At 46.6% G+C, this 24,914-nt stretch overlaps 1 protein-coding gene across 2 annotated transcripts in view; it reads right to left on the bottom strand.

The window, feature by feature from the left end:
- LOC119433990 (uncharacterized) overlaps positions 1–24,914 on the bottom strand; it is a 165,286-nt gene that overhangs the window by 112,124 nt on the left and 28,248 nt on the right. The window contains exons 1-2 of one of the 2 annotated variants that reach the window (XM_037701285.2): positions 23,584–23,668; positions 21,233–21,336 (exon numbers count right to left, since the gene is read on the bottom strand). In XM_037701285.2, coding sequence (XP_037557213.1) covers positions 21,233–21,307 — 75 coding nt within the window. In that variant the 5' untranslated portion in view covers positions 21,308–21,336; positions 23,584–23,668. Of the gene's footprint in view, positions 1–21,232; positions 21,337–23,583; positions 23,669–24,914 lie in introns of those variants that run through there. The other variant, XM_037701284.2, reaches the window with a different exon arrangement.

Below are 24,914 nucleotides of genomic sequence, written 5' to 3'. Positions count from 1 at the left end.
TTTTGTTGATTAGAACCTCTACATTTTTATCATTTAAATGAAAACAAATAGTCACTTTCAATTGTTGACCACCACTTCTCGTCACTTAATACGAAACGTTGAATAACAGTAATAAAAGCGTAATGTGAGTACGAGAAGTCTTCACGTGGTACTCAATGCAAATTCACAAAACAGAATGCCTACACGGGCACAAGCGTAGACGTCTAGGTATATGCTCTGAAAAACGCGATTGAAGAAGTCAGCACAGCACGAAGTTGACCTTACGTAAGTCACAGTCGACATTTACCAATGCACTATAATGGATGACAAACAGCATCATGCCCAGGACTTCGACTACTACTCGAATATAATTCATCCGCCAAACCACATATAATCACGCGTTGACCATGCCGCTAGGCATTGACGTACTTATTACTAAGTCATCTTTGTCATATTGCCTTTGTCTATCATTTTTGTCCAAGTCAAATAGTTACCACCAGTAACAATGAACATTTTCATAAGGCATTAGCTAAGATTGTATTAGCCGGAACGCTGTAAATGTGCTCCCAATCAAACTGCGCAACAAATTATTCGTAATATTTATTCGTTCTTTCCTTTTTCACTAACACTGTACCCACTCCCCTTTTTAATGATCATGGACCCTGAAGGTACCTGAAAAAGTATAAAATAATTGGAGGACGCTTAAGCTTCGCCTTTAAGAGTAGAACGCGATAGCGTTATCGGGACCCGTTCGCATCGCAACGCGCGGCTGTAGGTCTGGTAGAAATGCTTAAAAAAGGGTTTGTGTTTGAGTTTCGACGTAGCAGAATTAGGTTTTCTCGTACATTCAAATTGCAATCCGACGTCGATTGGCAAACAGTCCGACGGCGAATCCGACGCCGAATGGTGAAGTCGTACTTTACCATTTTCCTGACGGATTCCACTACGAGAAATTCAATTTTTGTTCACCAAAACCTTGCACCACTTGGAGGGCCTGCGCTGGTCGGGGTGGTTGGAGATTTTCTCCGCCACCCGCATCGCACGCCGGTTGCCGACGCCGGATAATAATAATAATGAAATTATCAGCTTCTGACTACACACATTGAGGCTGGTAATCTACAAAGTGGGAGTTCGGGCTATAGTTTGTGTAGCTCCGGGATCGCGTTTGCGTTTCGTCCCCATTTTATCATCAGTAATCAGAATTATTAGGCCCATATGGCCTGGTAAGTGATTTGTCACATCTTGTAGCTATATGATGTGGATTGAAATAATATTTGGAGCAACTCTCCGTTGAGGAAAACCTACAAAACACAACTTAGTATTGCATTTTTCGCCGTGTATGTGCGTTTGCTTTTTTTTATTTGATGTAAAGAGGTTCTCGCGCTTGCAATGGAGAGGCCACAATCACTCATGTCTCGGTCACCATCCGTCGTGACGGTTCGTTTGTCTCGTTTATTGCTTCTCTCTCTACGCCCTTACAAACAAAAAATAATGAAATACCACCTATAGCTTAATCAGCCCCGCCGCAATCCCTGCGAGATAGCGAGATAGTACAGCGCTTAATCCGTATAACCCGCTTAACACGACCACATCGGTTCTTTTCTATAGTAAAGATGCCCGTAGATGTGACAGCCGTTTTAATGCATCCGTTTAATAAGAGGCTCGAGCTCAATGCCAATCACATTGCGCCGCCACCTATTTCACAGGGCCTTCGTCAGCCTTATCGCCGATACGAACCTCGCACGTCTCTTTTCTGCGGCCATTCTCACACTCCCTCGAAGACCCGCTATGACCGAACCGCCGCGCTTTCATCCTTAGCACATCGTCCTCGGTAATCTTATACCGGCACAGCCAGGCATGGGGAGGCAGTTTAGACGCGAGCGTCGTGCGAGCGAAAATCGTGCGCAACGAAACATCACCACGAGGAGAAGAAAGAAAGAAAGAAAGAAAGAAAGAAAGAAAGAAAGAAAGAAAGAAAGAAAGAAAGAAAGAAAGAAAGAAAGAATGAAAGATACCGGGACAAGAACACGAAGCCCCGGCCGATCGCCGTCTACAACGAGGAAAGAAGAAGCTTTTTCGTCTACCAGCCCAGGCCTCGACATCGTCTACCGCATCACTACACTCGGCTTCCTAAAGCTTCGTGCGTGTTCCACCACTCGACGTTACACGTCGGCGTCGGAAAGGCTTTTGGTCGCCGATATTGGGTAATCGCGGCGCGGATAAGTGAAGGGAAATGATGAAGAGGCAAGCAGATGCAGTGGCAATAGCCCAGCGAAGGCGACGATCCTCATTAACCCTGCAGCAGCGCCGGCCGTCTCCTATACTGACCCATTCACGCCTTCGCCTAGCGGTGGCACCAAGACGATGGATGCGTCGGCCGTCTCTCCGGCACGGAAACACATTCTTTTATGGTCACCTTGAAGTTTGCTTACATACGGGTTCTACCACGATTTAAGACCACAAGTGAAAAAAAAAAAAAAAAAAAAGATATCGTATCCTTTCGTCCGCTACCATGCATACATCGGCACAAAAAACACTTTTGGCCATCGATATTGGGTAACCACGGCCGCGAATAAGTGAAGGGAAATGATTAATGGGTAAGGAGATGCGGCGGAAGTAGTAGGCGAAGGCGGCGATTCTCATTAACACAGCAGCACCGGCCGTACCGCGATTGACCTCTTGACGCCTTGGCGTAGCGGTGGCATCCACGATGGATACGTCGGGCTTCGTTGTAGCCTGTTTCTCTGGCGCAGCGGCAGAAGCTTTTAATCCGATAACGAAGCGAAATCCGGCTGCTGCGTGCGACGGGACGGATGAAGCGTTCGCCTCTTACTGGCTGTTATGTAGTTAACGCTCTGTAGGAAGATGTCACTTTCTATTTAAGAGGCTAAATTAAGTCTGGCTTTTCTGAAAACGCCACATCGCGCTGGACGCACATTCGTGGTAGCTTTCTCAGTCCTGATGGGTAATAAAGGCCAAATCCGGCCCTTGCCTAGTCCATTCTTTACTGACCGTTCTCTTTTGTATGTCCTGCTGTATATTCAATTAACGACAAGTGCAGGGAACTGTTGGAGGTTGTGTAAGTCGCCAGCTTCGTACTTTTCATTTTGAGCAGCACACGGCCGTTTCTTATATGCAGCCGAGTGCTTTTTATTATTAGCTTTATGTAATGAGATGTTGGCGCCTGGTGGTTGATTGATTCATTGATTGACTGATCGATATAGTGTAACGGCTCAAAGCAACGCTGTGGATGGGGCTATGGTTGGAGATGCCATAGAGGAGGGCTTTGGATTAATTTTTACCGCAAGGGATTCTTGGATTCTTAATTAACTTGATGCATGTAAGTGGCGCCTGCTACTTCTATTCTCTGGCGTGCGAATTATGCTCAAATGGATGAAAAGGATAGAGGAAAAGGGTAGAAAAAAATACAGTTGCATCAGTTCTAAAGTTCATGTACAAAACAAATGTTCCTAGGAACGTTTCTCTCTATTTCCAAACTGACTGATGCTAATATTGGTCGTACACGGGGTTTATCAAGAGCTATAGTTACAAGTTAGCAACAGTTTAGTGTTTAGTATACTGCTACACTCGCCAAATGCGAATTCCAGTGTCTTTAATCGCTCTTACGTCACTAATCACCTGCATTGTTAAAGCAGGATAATAGATATTGAGTAACCTACTGAATCCTAAGACCTATGCTCACAGACCTCATCATGCTAAGTGAGAAAGTAAACGCAAGTTGGGTGTGAACTAACAAAAGAAAGACAAGCTTTGGACCCTTGCTTTAAGCTCGATCCGTGTCAGGGAACGGCAAACCGGCGTCTTCCGTAAACAGCTCTCTTCATGTATAACGTGTTAGATACCCGTATTAAGGTATTAGGTGAATGGGGTACTAGGAACCATTTGTTAACGTATTATTTCTTGACAACATCATCAGCATTGAACAGCTGCGATTGAGGCAGCAAGACATGGTGCGTGCATTCGAGGAAGCGCGCACTTTGGCACGCCAGAAACTGATTGCGTGATCGCGATCGCCTACACGAAACTTCTTACTACGCTTTGCTGTACAGAGGAAGGCTTTGAAAGCAGTCGACATTGGCGTGCGTCCGGTATTTATGCATCAAAAAGGCTGCGCGAACTCAGCTGCCGATGGGTGTGAAACGACGTCACTCCACCGACGCCTGGCGTGACAGTTGCATTGTTTGCTCCCCAATGAGTCCGCTTAGCTGTCTGCGTGACATTCCCGCAGCTGCACTAAACGACGCAAGATATATGACGTCACACATGGACAGTCGGAAACTAGAAGTCCTTTCACAGAAAATTCGCATGCATAAACATGTGCCAAACATGCGCGCACGCATGCCCTCTTACGTTCTTTCGCTGCTAGCTGAACGAAGTTTTAAACACTTCCACCAATTTCCAATTCTAATTACCACCTATAGGTGGAAATTGTAATCAGCAAGCGCAAGACAGAGGTAATTGGAGATCACAGGGAAGAGGCCTTCGTCCTGCAGTGGACATAAAAATAGGCTGCTGCTGCTGTTGCTGCTGATGATGATGACGATGACGATGATGACCTATAGGAAAATTAGCTGAAGAGCGCTGTTGTAGCCATTGCAGGCAAACCAGTACACGAAAGCTTGACTTTCTCTTTGGCCAAAAACGTTATCACGGCTGCGCAAGTAAAATTCTTCGGGGATTTAGGTCTCCACTACTACTACTAGAAGCCTTGCTTATTTCATTGATACACGTTTCATGATTATTTGCTCCAAAGGACACGAACAGCAGGAAATCGGAAAGTCGAATGAAATAGGGGCACAGAGGACACTGACCTTCTAGTCTTGCCAATATTCGCGACCAGTGGGTGGTACAGGTCACATAGTTAGAAACAGCACGGGTACAAGAAATAGTCGATCTCAATATGACACTATAAAACTAGCAATTTGCACGCTGATTCGGTAAAGGCTAAACAATTGTCATCGACAGCGCAGTGGATCACTAAACGGTTCAAGGTGACCCGTCTTTTCGGCAGTGCTGCCATGTTACACTAGTGGCAATTCGCCGTCTTGCCTACTCTGATTGGCTCAAGTCCTCTCTGATTGGCCGAAGCAAGAAAACATGGCGCAACTCCGCAATATGGCGCTATTTGACGCCTGTCCAAGATAGTACACACTCACAGAGATACCCATACAAAACCCTCATGCCCTTCGGGAGGCGATCACCAATGACAATCAGGGTCTTCCTGCTCTCTCACCCCTGCCATATTTATGTATACTTCCCCTCATCCATTCCTGTCCCTTACACACATTCGTTTGTTCGCACACAATATTTCGAGTGTAACAAAAGTTTTGAGGCAACTTTGCAGTCGCTGTGTCAGTATACAGGAGGATATCATGTATAATTTGGGGAGCGACGTTCGGCTTTGAGCTAGCACACCCCATGTCCCTGGGACTCCTGAGCGGGACAGCTTATACCGAGTGAGATTCGGGCTGTCCTGGCTGTTTAAAGCCAGGCGAACAGCCAACCTTTCTCCTCCTTCTATCCTAAACATCGTTCGTGTGCTTTTGCTTTGTATTGTTCTTCAAACATCTGGACAGTTTCTGTATGTCCACTGGCCCCGATAGTCAGAAGACGCACGAGGTCCAACCAGAGCGTCTTTGTCTCCCGAAGCGATGGCTTTGAAATATAAAAGGCCAAACAACGGGGCGCAGCGCGGTATGGACAACCGTCTGCAGTAGTTGAGGCAGGCCAAAAAAGCGGGGCAGCAGTTCCTTCGGACTCCCGGTGGTCGCTAGCTGCCCCGACAAAAGAGACCGCCCACCGGTCGAGCCGAGACAACGTGTCGGGGCGAAGCGAAAAGGACAAAGTGTGTAGCGGCGGCTAGGCTTGCTCACAGTGAAAGCTCGCGCTCCAAACAGTAACGCACGGACGGAGTAAAGCGCAACCGCACAAGAACAAAACACGAAGAGGTGGACACGTTAGAGACAAGGTGCTCGCCGGGAAAGAAAGTGCGCCGGACAAAAGGTAATAAACAGTGACCCGCTTCGAGACTATAGCTGAGCGTTTCCGTCTCCTCACGGCGTTGACTGCAAGGTGACGCCAGGTTCACCATGATACGCGGCCGGCGCAGTCTGTCAAAAAGCAGTAAAGAACGAGATACACTTTGTCGCTCAGAGTACACAACACGGTTTCGTTTTGTCGGTTCCTGCGTCAAGTGCAGTTTACGGCGGGGATCTCTAAACACAATCCCATTGTTCTCTTGTCTTTTTTTTTTCGTTTTTCTCTTAACCAATGGCAAACATTGGGCAAGTGACCATGTTTTCCGTAGATAAGGAAAAGATTATTTTCAGTCAACCAAAGAAAACTTTATTACATAATAACGAAACGTTTATACGGATATATCTGAACCGATAGCCTAAATTGGTCTAATAAACACTATGACTTTAGAAACTGTACAAAGTGCTAGCAGTACTAAACGCAGGAATTACTACACATATTTAATAATTAGCAAACAATTAGTCGTGCAACATAGACATAATGATCAGCAGAAAAGCAACCTACTGAAATAAAGGAATTGCACAAAGCGTATGACAAAGAAAAGCATAACAGTTTGAAAAAAAAAAACAATTTGGCCATTTTACGTACCAAAGCCACAATCTGATAATGAAGCGCAGTGTATGAACTCCGGAATAATTCTGACCCACTCCTGAGATTACTTAACGTGCACCCAATACAACGTACACGCCTATGCGCCTACCCGGTAATTTTTTTTTTCATTCAAATGCTGTATCAATCTAAACATGAAATAGAACATTTCCAACGACGATATCGGCACATTTCCCACGTGATGCATGGCATAGAGAATATGAAGAGACGGAAAAAAAAGCTAACCGGAAAATAAATGCGATTGGCTACCCTGAACAAAGGAAGGAAGATTGGGACATAGAAAGATGGCAGAGATAAATAGATGGTTCCACGCACGATGTTTCCACCGGCTCTGGTGGAAACGTCGTGTGATGAAGGGTAATCCTACAGGTAAGTCCATCTTAATTAAACGTGCCTTCAAATGCTCCTGCTTCGACGAACGGCGAGGTCGGTGCTTCAGTGTCTTCTCCGTAGTCAAAAGCCGGTTGTTCAATCGCACTAACGCGACGGACAGCGATTGCCGGCCTGCATCAAGCTGACACTCACACAATAGCTGATCCGTGGATTCGGCGCAACCGGAGACAGCGCACGCGTTCTTGTCAGCTATCCGATGATGACCGAGTATAAGGCTTTCGCAAATGCTTCGGACTGATGTCTGCGGGATTATGTAGGCTGTGACTAGCGACAAGGTCTCCGATGCGGAAGCATAGGTGGGCAGAGTAATGAGGCAGAGCTGAGTCGTTTTGATTACCTCCCCCATGCTGTACGTGCACTTCTTGGCTCATCATCGTCTGCAATGAACGTGAAAAAAAAAAAAAACTACTATAGAGAGAAATGGGCTCACTTGTTCTGTAAGCTTATTCACCAACTGAGCCGGCTTGCTAACTGCCTCACGAGGCATTTAAATTCTGTGTTTGTTGTGCAGCTTCCTTCGTTAAAAAAGACAATGTCATGAATCAATTTGCGAAGGATCGTTCGAGTGCTGTCCCTAGCTGCTTTACAAGAAACTGCTTAGTTTGGCCCTAGACGTAACACGTGGAAATTTAAAAAAGGCTGATGCGGGCGAAATACATGGAGATCGTGTTCAAGGCTATCTTCAATGCCTACGTGCAACAGCTGTCATCCTTTACGCACTGCAGCACCGCGACCGTCGTGAACACGATACCCACTCTCAAACCTGCCGTTTCGTGCACACCTCTTCAACCACGCAGCAGGTGACAAGGAACCAGCTCGCACCTCGCCACTGCTGTCTGAACCGAGATAACGCATTCGCCCCTTTTCAGGCAGGTGAGTAGGACAGGACGCAACTCTGAGCTCGTTACGGTAGCGATGCGTCGCATATAGGCCGTGTCGGCGTGAGAGCTGCGCCGAAACGTCGCGCTTCATGCAAAAGAGGCTCGTCGTAACCGTAACGACCAGTCGCACAACGACATCCCATACCTACCCTTCTCTGAAACGCTGTTCATGCGAGGGAGGTCGACTTGCTTCGACACCCTTATCTTCTTTATGTGTTTCTCATTTTCTTCTCATTGCTTTGTTTTTTCTGTTGTTTCAAGCTTACTTTCTTTTGTTCTTTCATTCATCCGTGCTTAAATTCTCCTTGTTCTTCCTTCCTTCCTTACTTTAAGTTATGTTCATTCTCTCCGGCGGCGTCCAACCGTTTTGTTTTTACGTAGCTCCCTCGCCCCTCGACGACAACTCTGAGTCGGAAGAACGGTCAGACAGACCACTGCGGAACCACGCGCAGTGCATACTGCGTGCCGGGTCCGGAAGAGACGATACGGATGGCCAAGGCGGCGGGGAAGAGAGCGGACCGGGGATGGGCGACCTACAATTTCCAGAACGAACCAAAAGAAGTAGAAACACACAAGCGGGAAGACGAACAAGCAGGAACCAGACTACATTCGCTCAGTTTCTCTCTCTTCTCTCCTTCGCTTCGCTTTCTTGCCTCTTGCCTTCAGCGCTCATCTCCTTCCCTTGTCTCAAGCCGCAGTGGTGTACGCGACCAGACACAATAGCAGGGCGCCGCCAGCCGTCGACTCTTGTGGTCGTCGTTAAAAAGAGCGACACAATGGCCGCGCCAGGCTGTCCAATTTGCAAGAGCAACCACCGCGCGCTTTCTTTTCTTCTTTATTAAAACCTCCCTCCCCCCTCGAAACCGGCCGCCTCCTCTCAACTCACTTCCTCCTCTCCAGTAGCCAGCCGACGCTGCGAATGATGATGATGATGACGCCGATGATGTGGCTGTCTAATGGCATCTCCCTTCGAAACGTGGACGGCGCCATATAGTTTCCTACCAAAATTACTTCAGGGCACTCCAGCTCTGTAATGCGTTCAGCTACCAGAGGGTAGGGGGGGGGGGGGGGGGGTTGCACACCGGGCGCGGCTTCACAGTACAGGTGTTCGCAATAGATATGAAAGATAAGTTGGCCGGGACACGCAGAATATTTTGTTGTACAGGTTATTGTTTCGTTGTAGTGGCCTTCTTTAGGGTGTCCTACAGTATTCTGAACGTATCTTGCTTATCTCGACCGCTGATCAGTTAGCGCTTCAGGAGAGTTGACGTTGTCAACGGTTCTGGCTGGCCGAATATGTTGGCGTTTCATTACAGGTGCACGTAGAGTCATCACCGATTTCTTTTTTTCTTTTTTTTTTCCTGTAGCAGGCACACATGTCTCGTCCTGTAGGAAATCTGCAGATATATGACACCTGGCTGACCGTCAGCGCCCTCTGTGAGCAAAAAAAAAAAAAAAAAAGCGGAATAAGATTGATGAACCAGAATTTAATCATGAGGTTTAACGTATCAAAAGTATTCGGATCAATGCGAAATAAAAAAAAACGAAGAAGAAGAAGAAAGCCGCTCGTGTATTTATATTTATGTGCACGTTAAAGGCCCTCTACTACAGCAAGCCGCATAGCCCCATGTGTTGCTTGCAGAAGTCCACGAATCAGTCAATCAGCAGCGGAGACAGCAAACGACGAAGTCGTACTGTGAGGTTTACATTCTTGCTTTACAATTGGACGAATTTTTGATAGCCTAATCTTAATCAGCCTATCTTCCAATCGTATCATCGCAAGGAAAAACGAAAAAAAGAAGAAAGAAAACAGGAACAACACAGCCACTGCTAACCCTATTCCACTGCACTGCCTAAGCGGCCCGTTTCACCGATCGCCGTCTCCGCCCCAGCCACATACTTTGCTCTCGGGACATCGTGCGTCGAGCACGTTCCGCGTCAGCGTCGGGGTACGCGCCGTAGCGCGCACTTAGAAGAGGCGAGCCGCTGTAATAAAACGCGCACGCGGAAATGAAAGGGGGCGTCCTAGACAATCGTTTAGGTGCCGGAAAAAAAAAAAAAAAAACGTGGGAAGAGGATCGAATCGGAGAGAACGCTTTTTTGATTAGATTTGCTGCATGTGTTTTTCCGCTTGTTTCGCTTTGTTTCCTGTTTCTCTTTGTCTTCTCCGTTCTGCGCCTTTTCTTTTGTTTTGGTTTGTTTTCGCCCTGGCCTCGTCTGCTCAGGTCGCCGCGTGCCACGTTACCCTTGCCGTCCTCCCCCTGCCCTACCACCCTCCCCCCCTCCCTTTTCCGCCCTCAACCATCGTGCTTTCCGTAGCTTTGACTGCAAGCCCTCTCGTCAAATCAAAACTCGTGCCAAGAGGCAGGTCGTACATACAACCGCGTTCAGAAAGAAACTTAATGATACCGTGTCTCGGCTTCAGGCGGGCTGGCTAGCGCGTACAGCAGAAGTCGTCGTCTTTCGCCTTCGTTCCCAGCACTGACAGCAAGCGAGCGTTTAGGGCGAAAACCGTTACGAGGAATCAAAGGACGTTGCGTCCAATTTCTCTAACTTTGTATTTCTATTCCTACTGCTTTGGCGCGTGCACTTAGACTTTGCGCTCGTGTACTTAGATTAAGCCACGCTTTGTAAAAAAAAATACGAAAAGAAAGAAGAAAAAAACTAGGTGGGCCAGAATTACTCCGGAGAGCCCCGCTAAGGCGAGCCTCATAAGCAGATTCTTGGTTTCGGCACGAAAACTACTATTTTTTACTATTTTTAGTAGTAGTTATTATTTTTTTCCAGCTCTTAATTATTGTCCCCGTCAGAGTTTCCTCACTAAAATTACTAGAGGGAACTCCGGTGCTGACATTGCTCAGTTACCGTGAGAATGATTTTTAGTACTTGGATTTATCAGCTCTCTATGCATGTTGTGGCTCCATAGATGTTTCTTGGGATTTGCTGGTTACAACTACTTAACTGCCTTCATCGGGATAAATTTCTAAGCAAAGATATCCTTCTAAACGCCGAAGGCAACAAGATTCTGCACACATGTACGACGATTGCGAATTGTACTTATAACGCAACATTTCGTCAAAAATGATAAGTTTGCAAAGTCACACAGTCGTATGAAGCCAGAAGGACAAGCTTTAGACAAATCCATCTACTAACCACCATTGCGCTGGTTGCTGAACCGCCATGCTTCAAGCTCCTACGGACAATAGCGCCCCACTTCCCTATAGCAATTTTTGTAAAAAGAAAAAGAAAACGCTATGCTGTCCACTCAATAATAATAATAAAAATACGTCCGTCGTGATTTTCGTATCTGCACAAACGTGGTATACAGTGCCGATAAGGGCCACTTCTTTTGTTTTGAAAAGCACGTACTGTTGGAGCTGCGCCTTCGAGACGACTGGTTCGACGCGGTTGCTCGAAACAAGGCATTTTGTCGATTTACTTCTGTTTCGGTTTCCTTTCCTTGCTTCAACTGCGTGCCTCGCAGCTGTCTCGCAGCAGAAGCATTTGGTTGTCAGTGAAGGTGTGGCGTGTTCGAAAAATGCGGCCGCGGAATCACTGTAACTACAGCAAAGTGACGTCGTACGCTGAAGGCCTCTCCCATTGGCATTTGGCGGATGGCTAGGCGTACGTTAGATCCTAGTTGTCACCGTTATTCTTGTTGCTGGCGTTCTGTGTGGCCGGACGCCTGTTACATAACCCCATCAGATAACGTCGGTTTAGGTTTCATTCTGCGCAGCCAAACAATGTTCTTTTAACGAGATTAGCATTCTTTCGGAACTTAACCCAGTTTGTGGCATGTCTATGTATGCATATGTTTGTCTGCCCGTTTGGCCTCTGCTAAATTCTTTTACGCCAAGTTGGGTCACTGGGCAGTCCACCGTCTAATGCGTAGATCATGGAGCGACTCGCCAAAGTTCAGACCTTAAAGGGTAGAACGTCCGTCTGCTGTGCTGAGGGCACTGAGTTCGGACTTAACCGTCGGACCAATTTCAGTCACTGCGTATGCGACACTGCGTATATGACACTGGGTATCATCACCATCAGCCTATATTTATGTCCACTGCAGGACGAAGGCCTCTCTCTGTGATCTCTACCCCTGTCTATGACACCGGGTACATATATATATGACACCGGGTACATATATATATGACACCGGGTACATATATATATGACACCGGGTACATATATATATGACACCGGGTATATATATATATGACACCGGGTGTGTGCCACTCTTCAATGAATCTCTTTTGCGCTAACTTGAGCCATTGCGTATGCGCCACTCGTCATGCGCCGCTCTTCAATGTATGTTTAACACGAACTTAAAAGCCGGCCATGGCATCGAGAATCCAAGCACGTCACCCTTCTCAAGCGCAAGATTGCATTGTCATCTTTAAGTCAAGTATAATTAATCGAAGTGTTTATCGTGTTTATCAAAATGCACTAGCACGTGTAATCACTTCTAACGAACTGAACAATGAACGCCTCAGCGTGTGTGCATGCGCACTGTGAACTTTACCGCTCTCCTTCCCCTAAACCTTTAGACCCGCTTCCAGCAGCCCATATCTCGGTAGTCAAGTGTACTCAGCCTGGTTAACCTGCCGGCCTTCCCCTTACCACTGCTCTCTCTCTCTCTCTCTCTCTCTCTCTCTCTCTCTATATATATATATATATATATATATATATATATATATATATATGCATATGAGCGCCGTGGCAATGATCAGTTGAGTTCCTGTGACGTGCACGACTTGTTTTGTACATTCACCATCCAACACCACGGGATATGGCTGCTGTATAAACGTATAGGTTGGACAATCAGGTAAGAAAAGACCCGGCGTGACACGTGCGCCCTACATATTTGAGTTAAGTTAACGCGGACAAAAGAAGACAAAATTCCATCTACGGCAGTCGCCAGCGTTACATTTCGCCTATTCTCGAAAACCCCTATATACCGGAGGTCCCCGGAAGGCCGCGAGCGTCTGACAAGAGTGATGCGTCCGAAGTCGAGCTGTCGTTGCGGCGTTGTCGACGCAACAAGGACTTCGCAGAAGCGTCCCGCCAATGGGGCTCCCAAATAAACGCGTAGGAAATGCCCTTACGTGTCACACCCTTCAAAGCTGCGTAATCCACGCCGACAAGGAAGCTTAGCCTCCGGAGAAAAGCTGATGGCAGCGGTCACTGGGGTTGCCGCTATGCTGCGGGTCTCCTCCATCACACCATAGAGCGTTAGACCGGAATTCTGCACTGCGGATCATTCTTTAGGCGCCCCTATACTCTGAAATCCCAACGCTATGAAAAATGAGAGAGAGAGAGAGATAGAGAGAGCAAGAGAGAAATAAAGAAAGAGAGAGAGAGAGACAAGAAAAGGCAGGGAAGTCAACCAGGTTGCAACTGGTTTGCTACCCTACACTAAGGAAGGGGGAAGAAAAAAGACAAAGGAAAGAAATGGCGACAGATCAAACGCACCATCTTGGAATCTGTACACAGCGAAGCTTTGTTTAAACGCGTAAATAGTGCTGAAAGATGTGTTAGTTGATGTGCTAGTGCAATGTCAGTGCTAGGTCGTACCGAAGCCCCTATCCCAAACCACATCGCCCGCGTTATAAGCTATCCAAACGCCGCCCCTGCACACCTGCTCGGGTGTGCGCGCATGCGCTCTGGCACATGCGTGTTACGCAATGTGACACACGCGGCGATAATCTCAAAGAGCTAGTTGGCGTCGGCACGATAGAAGCATACGTGCGATTGTGGCTTAATTAACCAGGCTTTAAGAGGTAGCCTGGTTAAGTAGGAAAGGCATTTTTGTATCTTCGATGAACTGTCGTCTCTGTAATGTACCGGAAACTGTAGAGCACTGCTTTATTGATTGAAAAGACGCCATAATGTATTGGGACGTTCTTTGAAGGACTTTTAAAAAGGATCTTGGTGTAAAAAATGAGGGCAGCTTGCACTGGTGGTGCAAGGCTGAAGAAACAGCGTAGCTGGGGGTCGACCAAGGTTTACGAAGTTTTGCTAAGTTTTTGCTATGTATTATACTCTGTTATGTCACGATTTTACCCAGTTTTGCTATTTATTGCTATGTTATGCTACGATTTTAGCCAGTTTTTGCTATGTATTGCTATGTTAAGTTAAGATTTTAACGAAGCTTTGCTATGTAATGCTATGCCAAGATTTTTTTAGGCGGCGCAAACGATGTGCTCGGCGCAGAGACACTTGGCAATGTGTCACGAAGCGATGTGGAATTCGCAGCGGTCACGACATCTGTGCGAAGCTCCGCGAAGCCAGGCGCAGCTGTACCAAGTGGTTGCTAGGCAACGCAGTGACGTCATAGCTCGGCGGAGTTTCTGCGAACGATTTGTAGCCGAACCTCGAGCTTAAACAGCTACGCTGTTAAAAAGGAGTGCTTAGAGGCTTCCTGCGCGATACAGGCCACATTGAGCCATTAAATAACTTTTGTGTTAGTGCATTAAACCATTAAACTCCCTCTCTCTTCTGTAATCAAAATACTTGGTCCATGGCCCGCCCCGCTAAACAGTGATATGTTCTAACAGCTCTACGAGATTACCTTGCGGACGAAGACCTAATACTCATACGATATGATATCGCATGCCACCTAAATGCGAAGATGTGCCTTTTGACTAGCTGCTACTTGTAGCGTTGCACATTTTATGGAAAACTTGCATGTTAGATCGGAATGCTGAACCAATTGTATCTTCGCAGTCACATTTCACAACTGAAAGACTTTTATGATCAAAGAGACTTCCAACCAGACTGGTATCCATTGTTGATGCAGTGTATGCAGTTTGCCTCCCTTTTAGAGAACTGTTTAGTGTAATGATTGTACTGTGAAGTGTTTCTTTTGTGCGCGTAGACGCGGCTATGACTGTTTTGGCCGCTATGTAAATAGCTTATGCAACTACGTTTATATTCCTAATAAATACCATAAAAGAAAAAAAATGACTGTGGCTTAATAGAGCATCAGGTTGCTGTACGGAAAACCGAGGTTCGATTTCAGCATCGGGCATGTAATTCAATTTAGTTTTTTTTTCGTGTTTTTTTTAAGTTTGATATATTCGGCAAAAAAGCCGTAGCAGCCAGCAGTCACGGTCAGGAGAGCTCGCAACGAAATCTTCGGTTTGGAAGGAAAGGGATAACAAGTGGTGCGCGCACTGATAACAGCAATCAGCGCTCATTCAAAAGCGGTCGCTGAGCGTTATAATGAGCGTTCTTAATAAGTCATCATAAAGCGAGGCGACTTCGTCTACTTGCTCTTTGCAACGCATTAGAGCAGTGGAGTTCGGCGGAATGTGCCCACTCGCTACCGTACTACATTGCGTCTTCGATTACTGTCCGGTGTATAACTCGATGCGAGGCAACCTTACCGTCTCGTTTGTGCCTGGGAGTCGCTTTTATAAACACTTATTGTTATCGCCTCAGCCTCGTGTACAGTGCCTCGAGGAACTTGTATTATTCTGACGAGACCATAGTACATATTCCTATCTACTGCCCTTCTTTTCAAGAGGAAAGATAAATTTTGCGGGCCGCTTCAAGCCAACTGAACGATAGAGCGTTCACGGAAGAAAAATATTAGGACAATGAACTAGGGCATTCATATATGACCACAAAGCCCCCAGAGTCCTTAAGCTCTTAATGGTGCTGTTTATAACCCTTAAGCTACCCTGGTTATTGCCCTTAAGGCTATAAAAGATTTCATCGTACAGGACGGCAAGCTCAAATTACATCTGAGATGAAATAGGCCAAACTGTACTAATTCTGACTACCTGCCACAATTATAAAAATTTGACACGAAAGTTTGACACCTACAGCCTTCAAATCACCATTAAAGTTTATTCCAAGCAGTTCTTGTGTAGTCTGTCGCGGCTATCGACACGTTTTGTTGCCACAAAAATCCCAGAGAAAGAAAACTTCCCTTCTCCTCGAGTGATTCGATGTTGTCCTTTAAGTGTGAGAATGTTTGCCATGGAAGAAACCAAACACCTTTTGTGCACCCGAAGCGGTGTTAAAATTAAAATTAACATAGCGCGGTATCTTTGTACCATCTATAAATTAAACCGTGCATCACATACATTCCGGTTCTGCAAACGGCCTTCTATGGGAAAGTAGCACGGGAACCAGTCTCTCACTGACGTACTTTAGTCGCTCAAAAATATCTACATTCTTCTATATGTATTTTTTATTTATTTACGTAGTTAATATTTACTACTATATATTTCAATCGTTGTTTTGCGAACAAAATAAACAAATAAAGAAACGACGCGGACTACTCCGCGTTAGTGTTGTGGCCAGCACATGATAAAAGAAAAAGTGAGTATGGAGCAACAAAACCAAAGTTGCACCTGACTATATGCCAACAGAACTTCAGAGAGAGAGTGGGACAAGGCTTTTTAATGAAATGCAGCGTCTTCTCCCAGCGTGTCTATAATCGTCGACATGGTGCTCTGCGTGCGGAAGAGGGTGGGAATTTTAAGGTCCTTGAAGAATGAGAGGGTGGAAGAAATAAATCCGAAAAATAAAAGAAAGAGAGACAAGTTGGCAGCGAGAAAAAAAAAATCGGGGTAGCTTGCACTATTGGCACAAGGCTAAAGACACAGCGGAGCTAATCGATTTCTAGCTGGTCCTGGCTATACGAAGTGATGCTAAGTTATACGAAGTAATGCCAAGTGATGCTAAGTTATACGAAGTGTAGAAGCATTTCCTCGTGGTCCGTGACATCGGGGAACGCCTCGCGAAGCACTTGCAGTCCGAGCACACGTAGGGGAAGTGGGGCGAAAGCTATGTATCCACGGCGGCCGCATTTCGATGGGGGCGATATGCGAAAACACCCGTGTACTTAGATTTAGGTGCACGTTAAAGAACCCCAGGTGTTCCAAATTCCCGTAGTCCCCACTACGGCGTGCCTCATAATCAGATCGTGGTTTTGGCACGTAAAACCCCATAATTCTTTAAAGCTATGCACAGTGTACGGGAGGTGCGCAGCAGACGACACGCCGGGATGACGTCGTGGCGCATGCGCAGTAGCACCCAGCTGGTGGGAGCTCGGCCGAGCCGCTGTCAGAGGCGCCTGCTGCAGTCACGGACACCACGAGCGTTCGGCGCTAATGCGGGGAAACGGAGAAGCGCGGATGGCGTCGGCAGCACCTCTGCGCGTTGCCTCGTTGCTGCTGTTACAATTTGTTTCTCTCTCTCTCTCTCTCTGGCTCTCATTTTCTCTCCTGACCATCGCGCGCGACGCTCCACGCAGTGGCAGGCGGCACACATTACGGCTGGCTTAAACAGCTCCGCTGTTAAAAATGTGAAAGTCGAATTTGCGCACGAGTGAGTGAGTGAGTACGAACTTTGTTTAGGTCCTGAGGAGAAAGAATTAAAGCGAGGCCGGAGGCCCCGCCAATCAATACGGTGGCTCCACCCAGGTCGGGGCCGGTAGACAGAGTCCTTCGGCGACGGCCCGGGCCCTCTGGACAGCCTTGAGCTGAGCGATGAGCTCTGTGCTTCTGAGCGCTGAGTCCCAGGAGGACTGGTCAGGGATGTCCTGTGCCCGCGTTGCCAGGGCACAGCCAGAGCATATGTTCGAAGTTGTTGTATTCGTGGCCGCAGTGTGGGCATTCAGTAGCAAGGTCAGGATTGATCCTGTTTAGTGTTATTGGTGTGATGTATGTCCTAGTCTGCAACTGTCTGTAAGTGACGGCCTGTGCTTTTTTGAGCCTTGGGTGAGGAGGAGGAAACATTCTTCGTGCTAACCTATGACTTGAAGTGATTACGTAGTATAATACGAGCGGGTCTTTGTTGTCTAGATCCCTCCAGGCTGGGTTGAAGCGAGAGGGTGGACCGCAGACGCGGAATGTGAGTTCTCACGCCATTTGGTGTGCCCGTTCGTTCGGATTACCGTCAGGAGGTCCGGAAATGTTGCCCATGTGGGCCGGGAACCATGTGATGTGTGGGGACGTGAGGTTGTCTCCTCCCGTTTCTTGGAAGATTTTGTTGACAACCGTAGCTGCTTTCCTAGAGACGAGGGCCGCCGAGAAGGTTCTGATCGCGGTTCTTGAGTCCGAGTAAATAACGGAGGCTTCTTTGCAGCTTCGAATGGCCACCGCGATGGCCATTTCTTCTGCTTCGTGAGTGAAGTTGGTAACTACCGTGGCTGCGTTGACGAGTGAGCCATGGGCGTCCACCACAGAGACCGCGTAGGCGCTTCGATTCCAATATCTGGCCGCGTCAACGAAGATGAATTGCGTTTCGTTACGTTTGATGTTGTCAAGGATTGCCTTCGCTCTCGCTTTTCTCCGCCCTTCGTTGTGGGTCGGGTGTATGTTTCTTGGGATTCGATCAACGGTTATTGACCTCTTGGCATTTGTGCATAGTTGCGACTTGGACTTCTCTGGTGGCATGAAGAGTGGCTGTATGCCTGCTTCTAGTAATATCTCGATGCCCGCCCTTGTGAGTGAGAGCCGACTAATTTGGGCATTTCGCTGTGCTTCAAAGAGTTCGGTTGCCGTGTTGTTTAGCACCAATTGGAGGAGTCGTTCCGTGCTAGTGTTCCAAGGGAGGCTTAGGACCTTTTTCAATCCTGTTCTGATTAGTGTGTCGATTTCGTTCAGCCCCGTCTTCTTCCAGTTGAGGAAGGGAGCGGCGTAGGTTACGTGGCTGATGAGGAAGGCGTGAAATGCTTTCATGAGGTTGTCCTCTTTCAGTCCGTCCCTTGTGCTGGCAACCAGTGATATGACCCTGGTGAAGTTGAGGGGGCTATTTGTGATGCGTTTTAGTGCCTCCGCGTTGTCATTGCTTTAAGCCCCAATGACCATGCCCAGGACATTAATTGTGTTACACCTGGGGATGTTTCTTCCGTCCCTGGGGTGTAGGTGAACGGGGAGGGAGCTAAGAGGCTGTCTCTGCCTGGGGCCTTGTTTGCCCAGAAATAGCTCTGATTTGCTGGGGGAGAGCTTCAGTCCCGTGTTTTTAAGGAAAGCTTTCGTGGTGTCCAGCGCTTGCTGTAGGTTCTGCTCCAGAGTGCCTAGCGGGCCGCTCGTGGACCAAATGGTGATGTCGTCCGCGTAAATCGCGTGCCCTACCCCCGGAACTTCCGAGAGTTTGCGAGATCGTGCATTGCGATGTTGAAAAGAAGCGGCGAAAGCACTGACCCTTGCGGGGTGCCGATGTCACCTAGCATGTGCTTTCTGCTTCTGATTTGTCCGACGTTTATGGTGGCCGTTCGGTTATCCAAAAACGATCTTACAAAATTGTGGAAACTGACTCCGAGATCTAAAGTGGAGATTTCGTTGATGATGTGTTCGCGCCTGACCGTGTCAAAGGCCTTGGTTAGGTCGAGCACCAGGATGCCTTTTACATCCCTGGATTTGTTGTCTGTGACGGCGCTCCTGATGAGTAGTATGGCGTCTTGTGTGGATAGCGATTTTCTGAAGCCTATGAGATTATGGCGGAATAGGCCGTTTTCTTCAATGTGATCTCCAATTCTATTGTGTATGGCATGTTCCGCGACCTTCCCGAGGCACGACGTAGTGCACGAAGCAACGTAGAAATGAAGTGCGGTCATTATAAGGATTGTAAAGTACAGGTGAAGGCAGAAGTAATCGGAACAAGGGAGCAGTGGCTGAACTAGAGTTACTGTACAGGCTCCCTTTAAGGGAGGCTCCCTAAGGATGCCTATACAATAACTCTTGGTCGAACTGCATCCCAATGCCCTATAGCAGCCTCAAGGAGAAGCAGGCAATTGCATTACGCTTGCCCGCAGGCCGGCGAATATGAAAGTTTAATCACAATGCCCTCTAACAGCTTTGAGGCTGCTAGAGAGCATTGGGATGCAGTTCGGCCACAGCTCCCGTGTTCTAATTACTTTTGTCTGCACCATCTCCCTAAGGCGCTGTACTGTTGAACGAGAAAGCAAGTACATGTGATGTCCAAAACCCGACGTCTATGACGTGTTTCTGGCTCCCGCAATTTCTTCCGCCGCATGCAACCAGCCAAAGCATAGCCTTTGAAATCTGCGTTTTTAATCCTGAGGGGTCCACCACTGGGGCGGGGCGTAGATTTGGTTACCACCTATTCGAGGGCAGATTTATAGTTTGCGAGATAGTGCTAAAGCTCAAGAGCTATATAAGGAAAGCCAGACCATTTTTGTACCGTACTTGGAACGTCCTCTTATCTTTACGCTTTCTTTAACACTTTATTTTCTTTACTGCAGAAGACTACAGCGCCATGACACAGCCGCAACGGAGGCTGTATGTATATAAGCACCTAACATTGCATTTCACTTTTACACTGTTCTTGTCCGCCAAATTTTTTAACCCGTCCCGGTTTACACCAAACATGGACTCCAGTATGAATGAATGTATGACTGAATGAGCGGTCAGACCACGCAAAGCCTGCACAAAAGTATTTAAGTTTGTCACTTATTAAAATCGGTGAGCTTTGCGAAATCGTGGTCCTACCCTGGAAAATTTGTTAACACAACCGTGTGGCCGGCAATATATGTGCTACATATTTATAGCTCAAAACAGAGTTCCCGGAAGCAGCGAATGCCACAGTTGTAAGGCGATCATCATTTTATACACATTATACGTTAATGAAAGTCAAAACAACTAAAAGTGCTTGTACTTGTGTGTGTGTGATAGTATAAACAGAAGTCAGGAAAGTTCTTGGCAATTTGATAAATCGCAAGGAAGCTGAAATCATGACAATCTTGCATCTATCTCGTCATTATCCCCACTCCTGCTCGATCAATCCACGAATGACACGTTAAACGCAATGGCACAAGCTTATTAGGTTAGCATTGAGTTAGGGCCAACCTCAGTAGGAAAACAGATCGAAGCGCATTTCCTGACGCGACTACTGAAAACTGGTGGGTTGTAAGCTATAGTTCTGCAGATTAACAATGTTTCAAATTGTCTTATAGCGAATGCAGTGGTTAGCGTCGAAGAATGGAAATTGATTCGCCAAACTGCTTCCTGAAAAGCTTAATGACCGCTCTCATGGAACGCCGAGTGAGCCGCTTCCTTGACGTTTCGACTTCACGACCTCTGACTACGAATCGTCATTGGTTCAGGGACGGGCCACGAGCTTGAGAGAGTCGCTCTGGCGGTTTCCGTTTCCGGATCACGCTGTAGACGACTTCCTATTATCTCCGGCACCGCGATTCTCCTTACTAATTCCATTCATTCTCTTTTTCTAATTCACTTCGCGCTCACTCGCAGCCGAGCCTAGCCAATCACGCGAGACCGCTCGCGTCGTGACTTCTCTTACTAGCCTATTATCTTTGCTGTTAGAATTCGACCTACCTTCCCTTGGCGCAGATGACCCGTCAGGTAGCACCCGAGTAAGGACGCGCCTATTACGAACGGTATTTCGGTCATGGCCCACAGCGTTGCGCCGTTCAGTCACTCTGAAAGGAATGAAAGGAATCAACTATTCTAGTCTCGGTATAGGTGCTGTGCGACGGAGCTTTTTAAAACCTTGTTTTCGGAGATTCTGCATAGTATACTTCTTTGCAGGATGTTACTGTCGCACTGGACTAGAATTGTGCTATCTGCCACAGGCAATCTCCAAAAATTCTTGAAAGCGTTCGCTGAAACACCCAGTATGTATACAATAAACAGACTTGACGTACTCATGGGCCGAGGAAAGCGTAAGTACCTTCTGATATTCTGGCCTACAGTGAGATCAATATAAATAAAGGGTGCAGAACCCATAGTTACCTTTTTAAAGGTTAGATTCACTATGTGAGAGCAACGGTTGGTTAGCAAACATGCCAGCAAAAATCGAAAAGAAAGAAAGAAGGGAACAAAGAAAACTAATTCGTTAAGGATGCGCGCATTTTTTCTTGTTGAGGTCGCCCAATGACCCCGTCCTACTATCTTTGGTATTAGGGTTCACCGAAGCCACGATCCAACACTGACAACCGGGCGGTCATCGCCACACAAAGAGGCCTATTCACAATGGTATTTCGGTCACGGAACGTGCTTCGCCATTGAAGCTTGCGGCAACAAAACAAATCAATTAGGCGGAATGAAAAGAGCGACTCTAAAAACGGTCTTCGAGAATCCATTTCCAAATGCGATGGTTCAATGACGAATTACGTGGACCTGCGCAGACTTCCGGTTTGAGTAATGATGCAAGAGTCATGGCGGCGGAAGAAAAATGAAAACAGTTATTGACGTCACAAGCAAAAGAAAGCGGAAGCGAACTAATCGATTAGGATGTGGAGACAATGTGTACGTATGTCCCGTTAACGTTTCGAAGCATGGCGGTCAGTGCAGACAATAACCATTTTATAATTTTGTTTTTTATTTACCGCGTAACCTTCCTACCAAATTGCCATCAATCTACAGTTCTTCAACGTTATTGCCCATAATTACAGACAAATAACTCTGAAGCTCTGCCCTAACAACTGTGGCATAGCAACGCCACGGTGCTAGCTCGACGATACCAAAACTTAGTTACCTATGACAAAAAGGTTTCAAACTATCCTTACAGATAAAGTTTAGCCCTAAAATATGGTCATAAGTTCTCCAACAGCGACATCTTTGTGTATCTGAATGTCACGATAGTTTGATTCAACAACCACATGAAGCTAACAGACGATGTTGGCTTTATTGTGTGTTGACGTCACACGCTGGTTAGTTATTAAAGCTTACCCGAGATAGGTTGCCCTAGCTCCTCTCACGATGGCATGGACGATAAAGAAAAATAATTTCGGCGTCATTATCATAAAGTCTCTATCTCCAATATCTTGAAAACATAGTATATTTTAACTGCGCTAACCCACATGGACAAGGACGAGGCAGACAAGACGTGCGCACTGCAATATACTGTGCGTACATGCAATATACTATGCATGTCAACCAACTAGCCCGACTTGGAGATCATGAAAACACTCTATCGACAAGCTGTATCTCTTTTTTCAGTGACAAATAAACTAAATATATTACGCAGTGAACAACCGTTCTGAAGTACTGCACGGCCAAACGAACTCAACTTGGCACTGGCATAGCCATTTAATTCTCAGCCTTAGCGTTATAGAGTCTATATACGCACAGCACGCAAAACTCGCACCACAAAACCTTATAAAACCTGCAAACTTGCTCTAGTGTTCCGCTTTTGCCAAACCTGAATGTATATCAGAGTTATTAAAAGGAGCAACAGCATTAGCCACATCAAAGAAGAGTTTCTGTCAGCACGCAAGTTGTGTAACTTAAGATCTCGCATAAGAGAGGCCAAAGGCCTCTCTTATGCGAGATCTTAAGTTAGGTGTCGTGAGATCTTAGGTGTCATGAACACTGAGGCTTCCACTGGAGAGAAGTATTCTTTGCCTCGAGCCTGCAATTTGAAGGTAACCGCTCTTCTCTTGTCTGATTCTCAGCGCACAGATTTAGATCGCTGTCGCCGTCACGATGACGCTATCATCGTCATTTTCTTCTAGGCGTCGCCGTTGTCATGCACAATTCGTGAAATTCGTGCCATCGTCTTGTTGTTACCCACCACTCGCGTCACATACACAACTGCTCGCCTTACATGGACGCTTTGCGCCATCTGGTAGCAATTGGCAGAACTACAAGCTTGGCGTGCCAGCTAGCTACAAGCAAAGGAACACGAAAAAGAAAGATTAAACTAAATAAAATGCAGATTGCACCTTTTCGGAAAGCGTCAGGTATGTGTGTGCCTTCCTGAAACCGTTCCTGAACTTGAGCACATTCGTAGCCCAACGTCCAGAGGCAAATTTCGTCTGCCTACATTGGAAAAACAGAATAATAATAATAATATTGATTATAATACAACAGTATGCAAAAGCGGGCTTGACAAAGGCAACCGAGAGTTTGAGGGGCAATGCCCGGCAGCTGGAGACATAAAACACAATCAACAAAATTTGCAATCTAACAGGTTTAAGTGAAAAAAACTTCAAAATTTTCCTTCTTCACAGCTTTGCGTCCATTCCATGGGAGTTCTCGGTCGGGACTATATATCTGTCTAGATGTACTTTAATACTGTTACGTATTACGTATACAGCGTCCCTATCGTGTGTCTGCGTCTGAGCGAAGCGTCATTCAGCAGGAAGTCAACAAGGTGCTTGCGAAGGACATTATCGAGCCATCCTCTAGTCCCTGGGCTTCGCTTGTTGTTTTAGTTAAAAAGAATGGATCGTGGCGCTTTTGTGTAGACTATCGCCACCTTAACAACATTACGAAGACTATAGGTCCATTGTTTTTTTTAAAACAATACCATATCAAAATTAGGCATATTCAGGAATGACATTTGGTCACGGTTCTTGTGTAAGCCATACATACCATATGTTAAACTACTTTTTACGCGAGAGTCAACCTTATTTCTCCAAGTTTTGAAACAAAAATAAAAGCAAGATATACCAAACCGTAGCACACTGCATGACGCTGATGTAAACAATAAACAAAAATTGAGGGGTTTTACGTGCCAAAACCACGACCTGATTATGAGGCACGCCGTAGTGGAGGACTCCAGAATAATTTGAACCACCCGGGGTTCTTTAACGTGTACCTAAATCTAAGTACACGGGTGTTCTCGCATTTTGTTCCCATCGAAATGCGGCCGCCGTGACCGGGATTCAATCCCGCGACCTCGTGCTTAGCAGCCTAACACCATAGCCACTAAGCAACCATGGTGGGGTAAACAATAAAATGAACCGACCACTACATAAGAGAAGGAACAGCGCGAATGACTCGTTTAGAATGTGCTGAAATGACGCGGGCGTGGAAGGGACACACGCAAACACAAACACACACACAGACACAAACAAATAAAACTGACGAGACGCCGAGCTGCGCTGATAACATTAAAGCTGCCGTTCTAAATCAGTGCGTAGTAATTACAGTGTTTCACAACAGGCCACAAGAGAAAGCCAGCAAGTGAGGATACTGTTGAAGGCAGGAATACGCACATATTATCACTAATTTGAATTCGATAGCTTGTACATATGCTCCTGGCGAAACG

This window comes from Dermacentor silvarum, chromosome 11 (assembly GCF_013339745.2).
Source record: "Dermacentor silvarum isolate Dsil-2018 chromosome 11, BIME_Dsil_1.4, whole genome shotgun sequence".
Taxonomy (NCBI): Eukaryota; Metazoa; Arthropoda; class Arachnida; order Ixodida; family Ixodidae; genus Dermacentor; species Dermacentor silvarum.
Note: the sequence above shows the minus strand (reverse complement) of the source record. Positions and strands in the feature narration are given on the sequence as shown.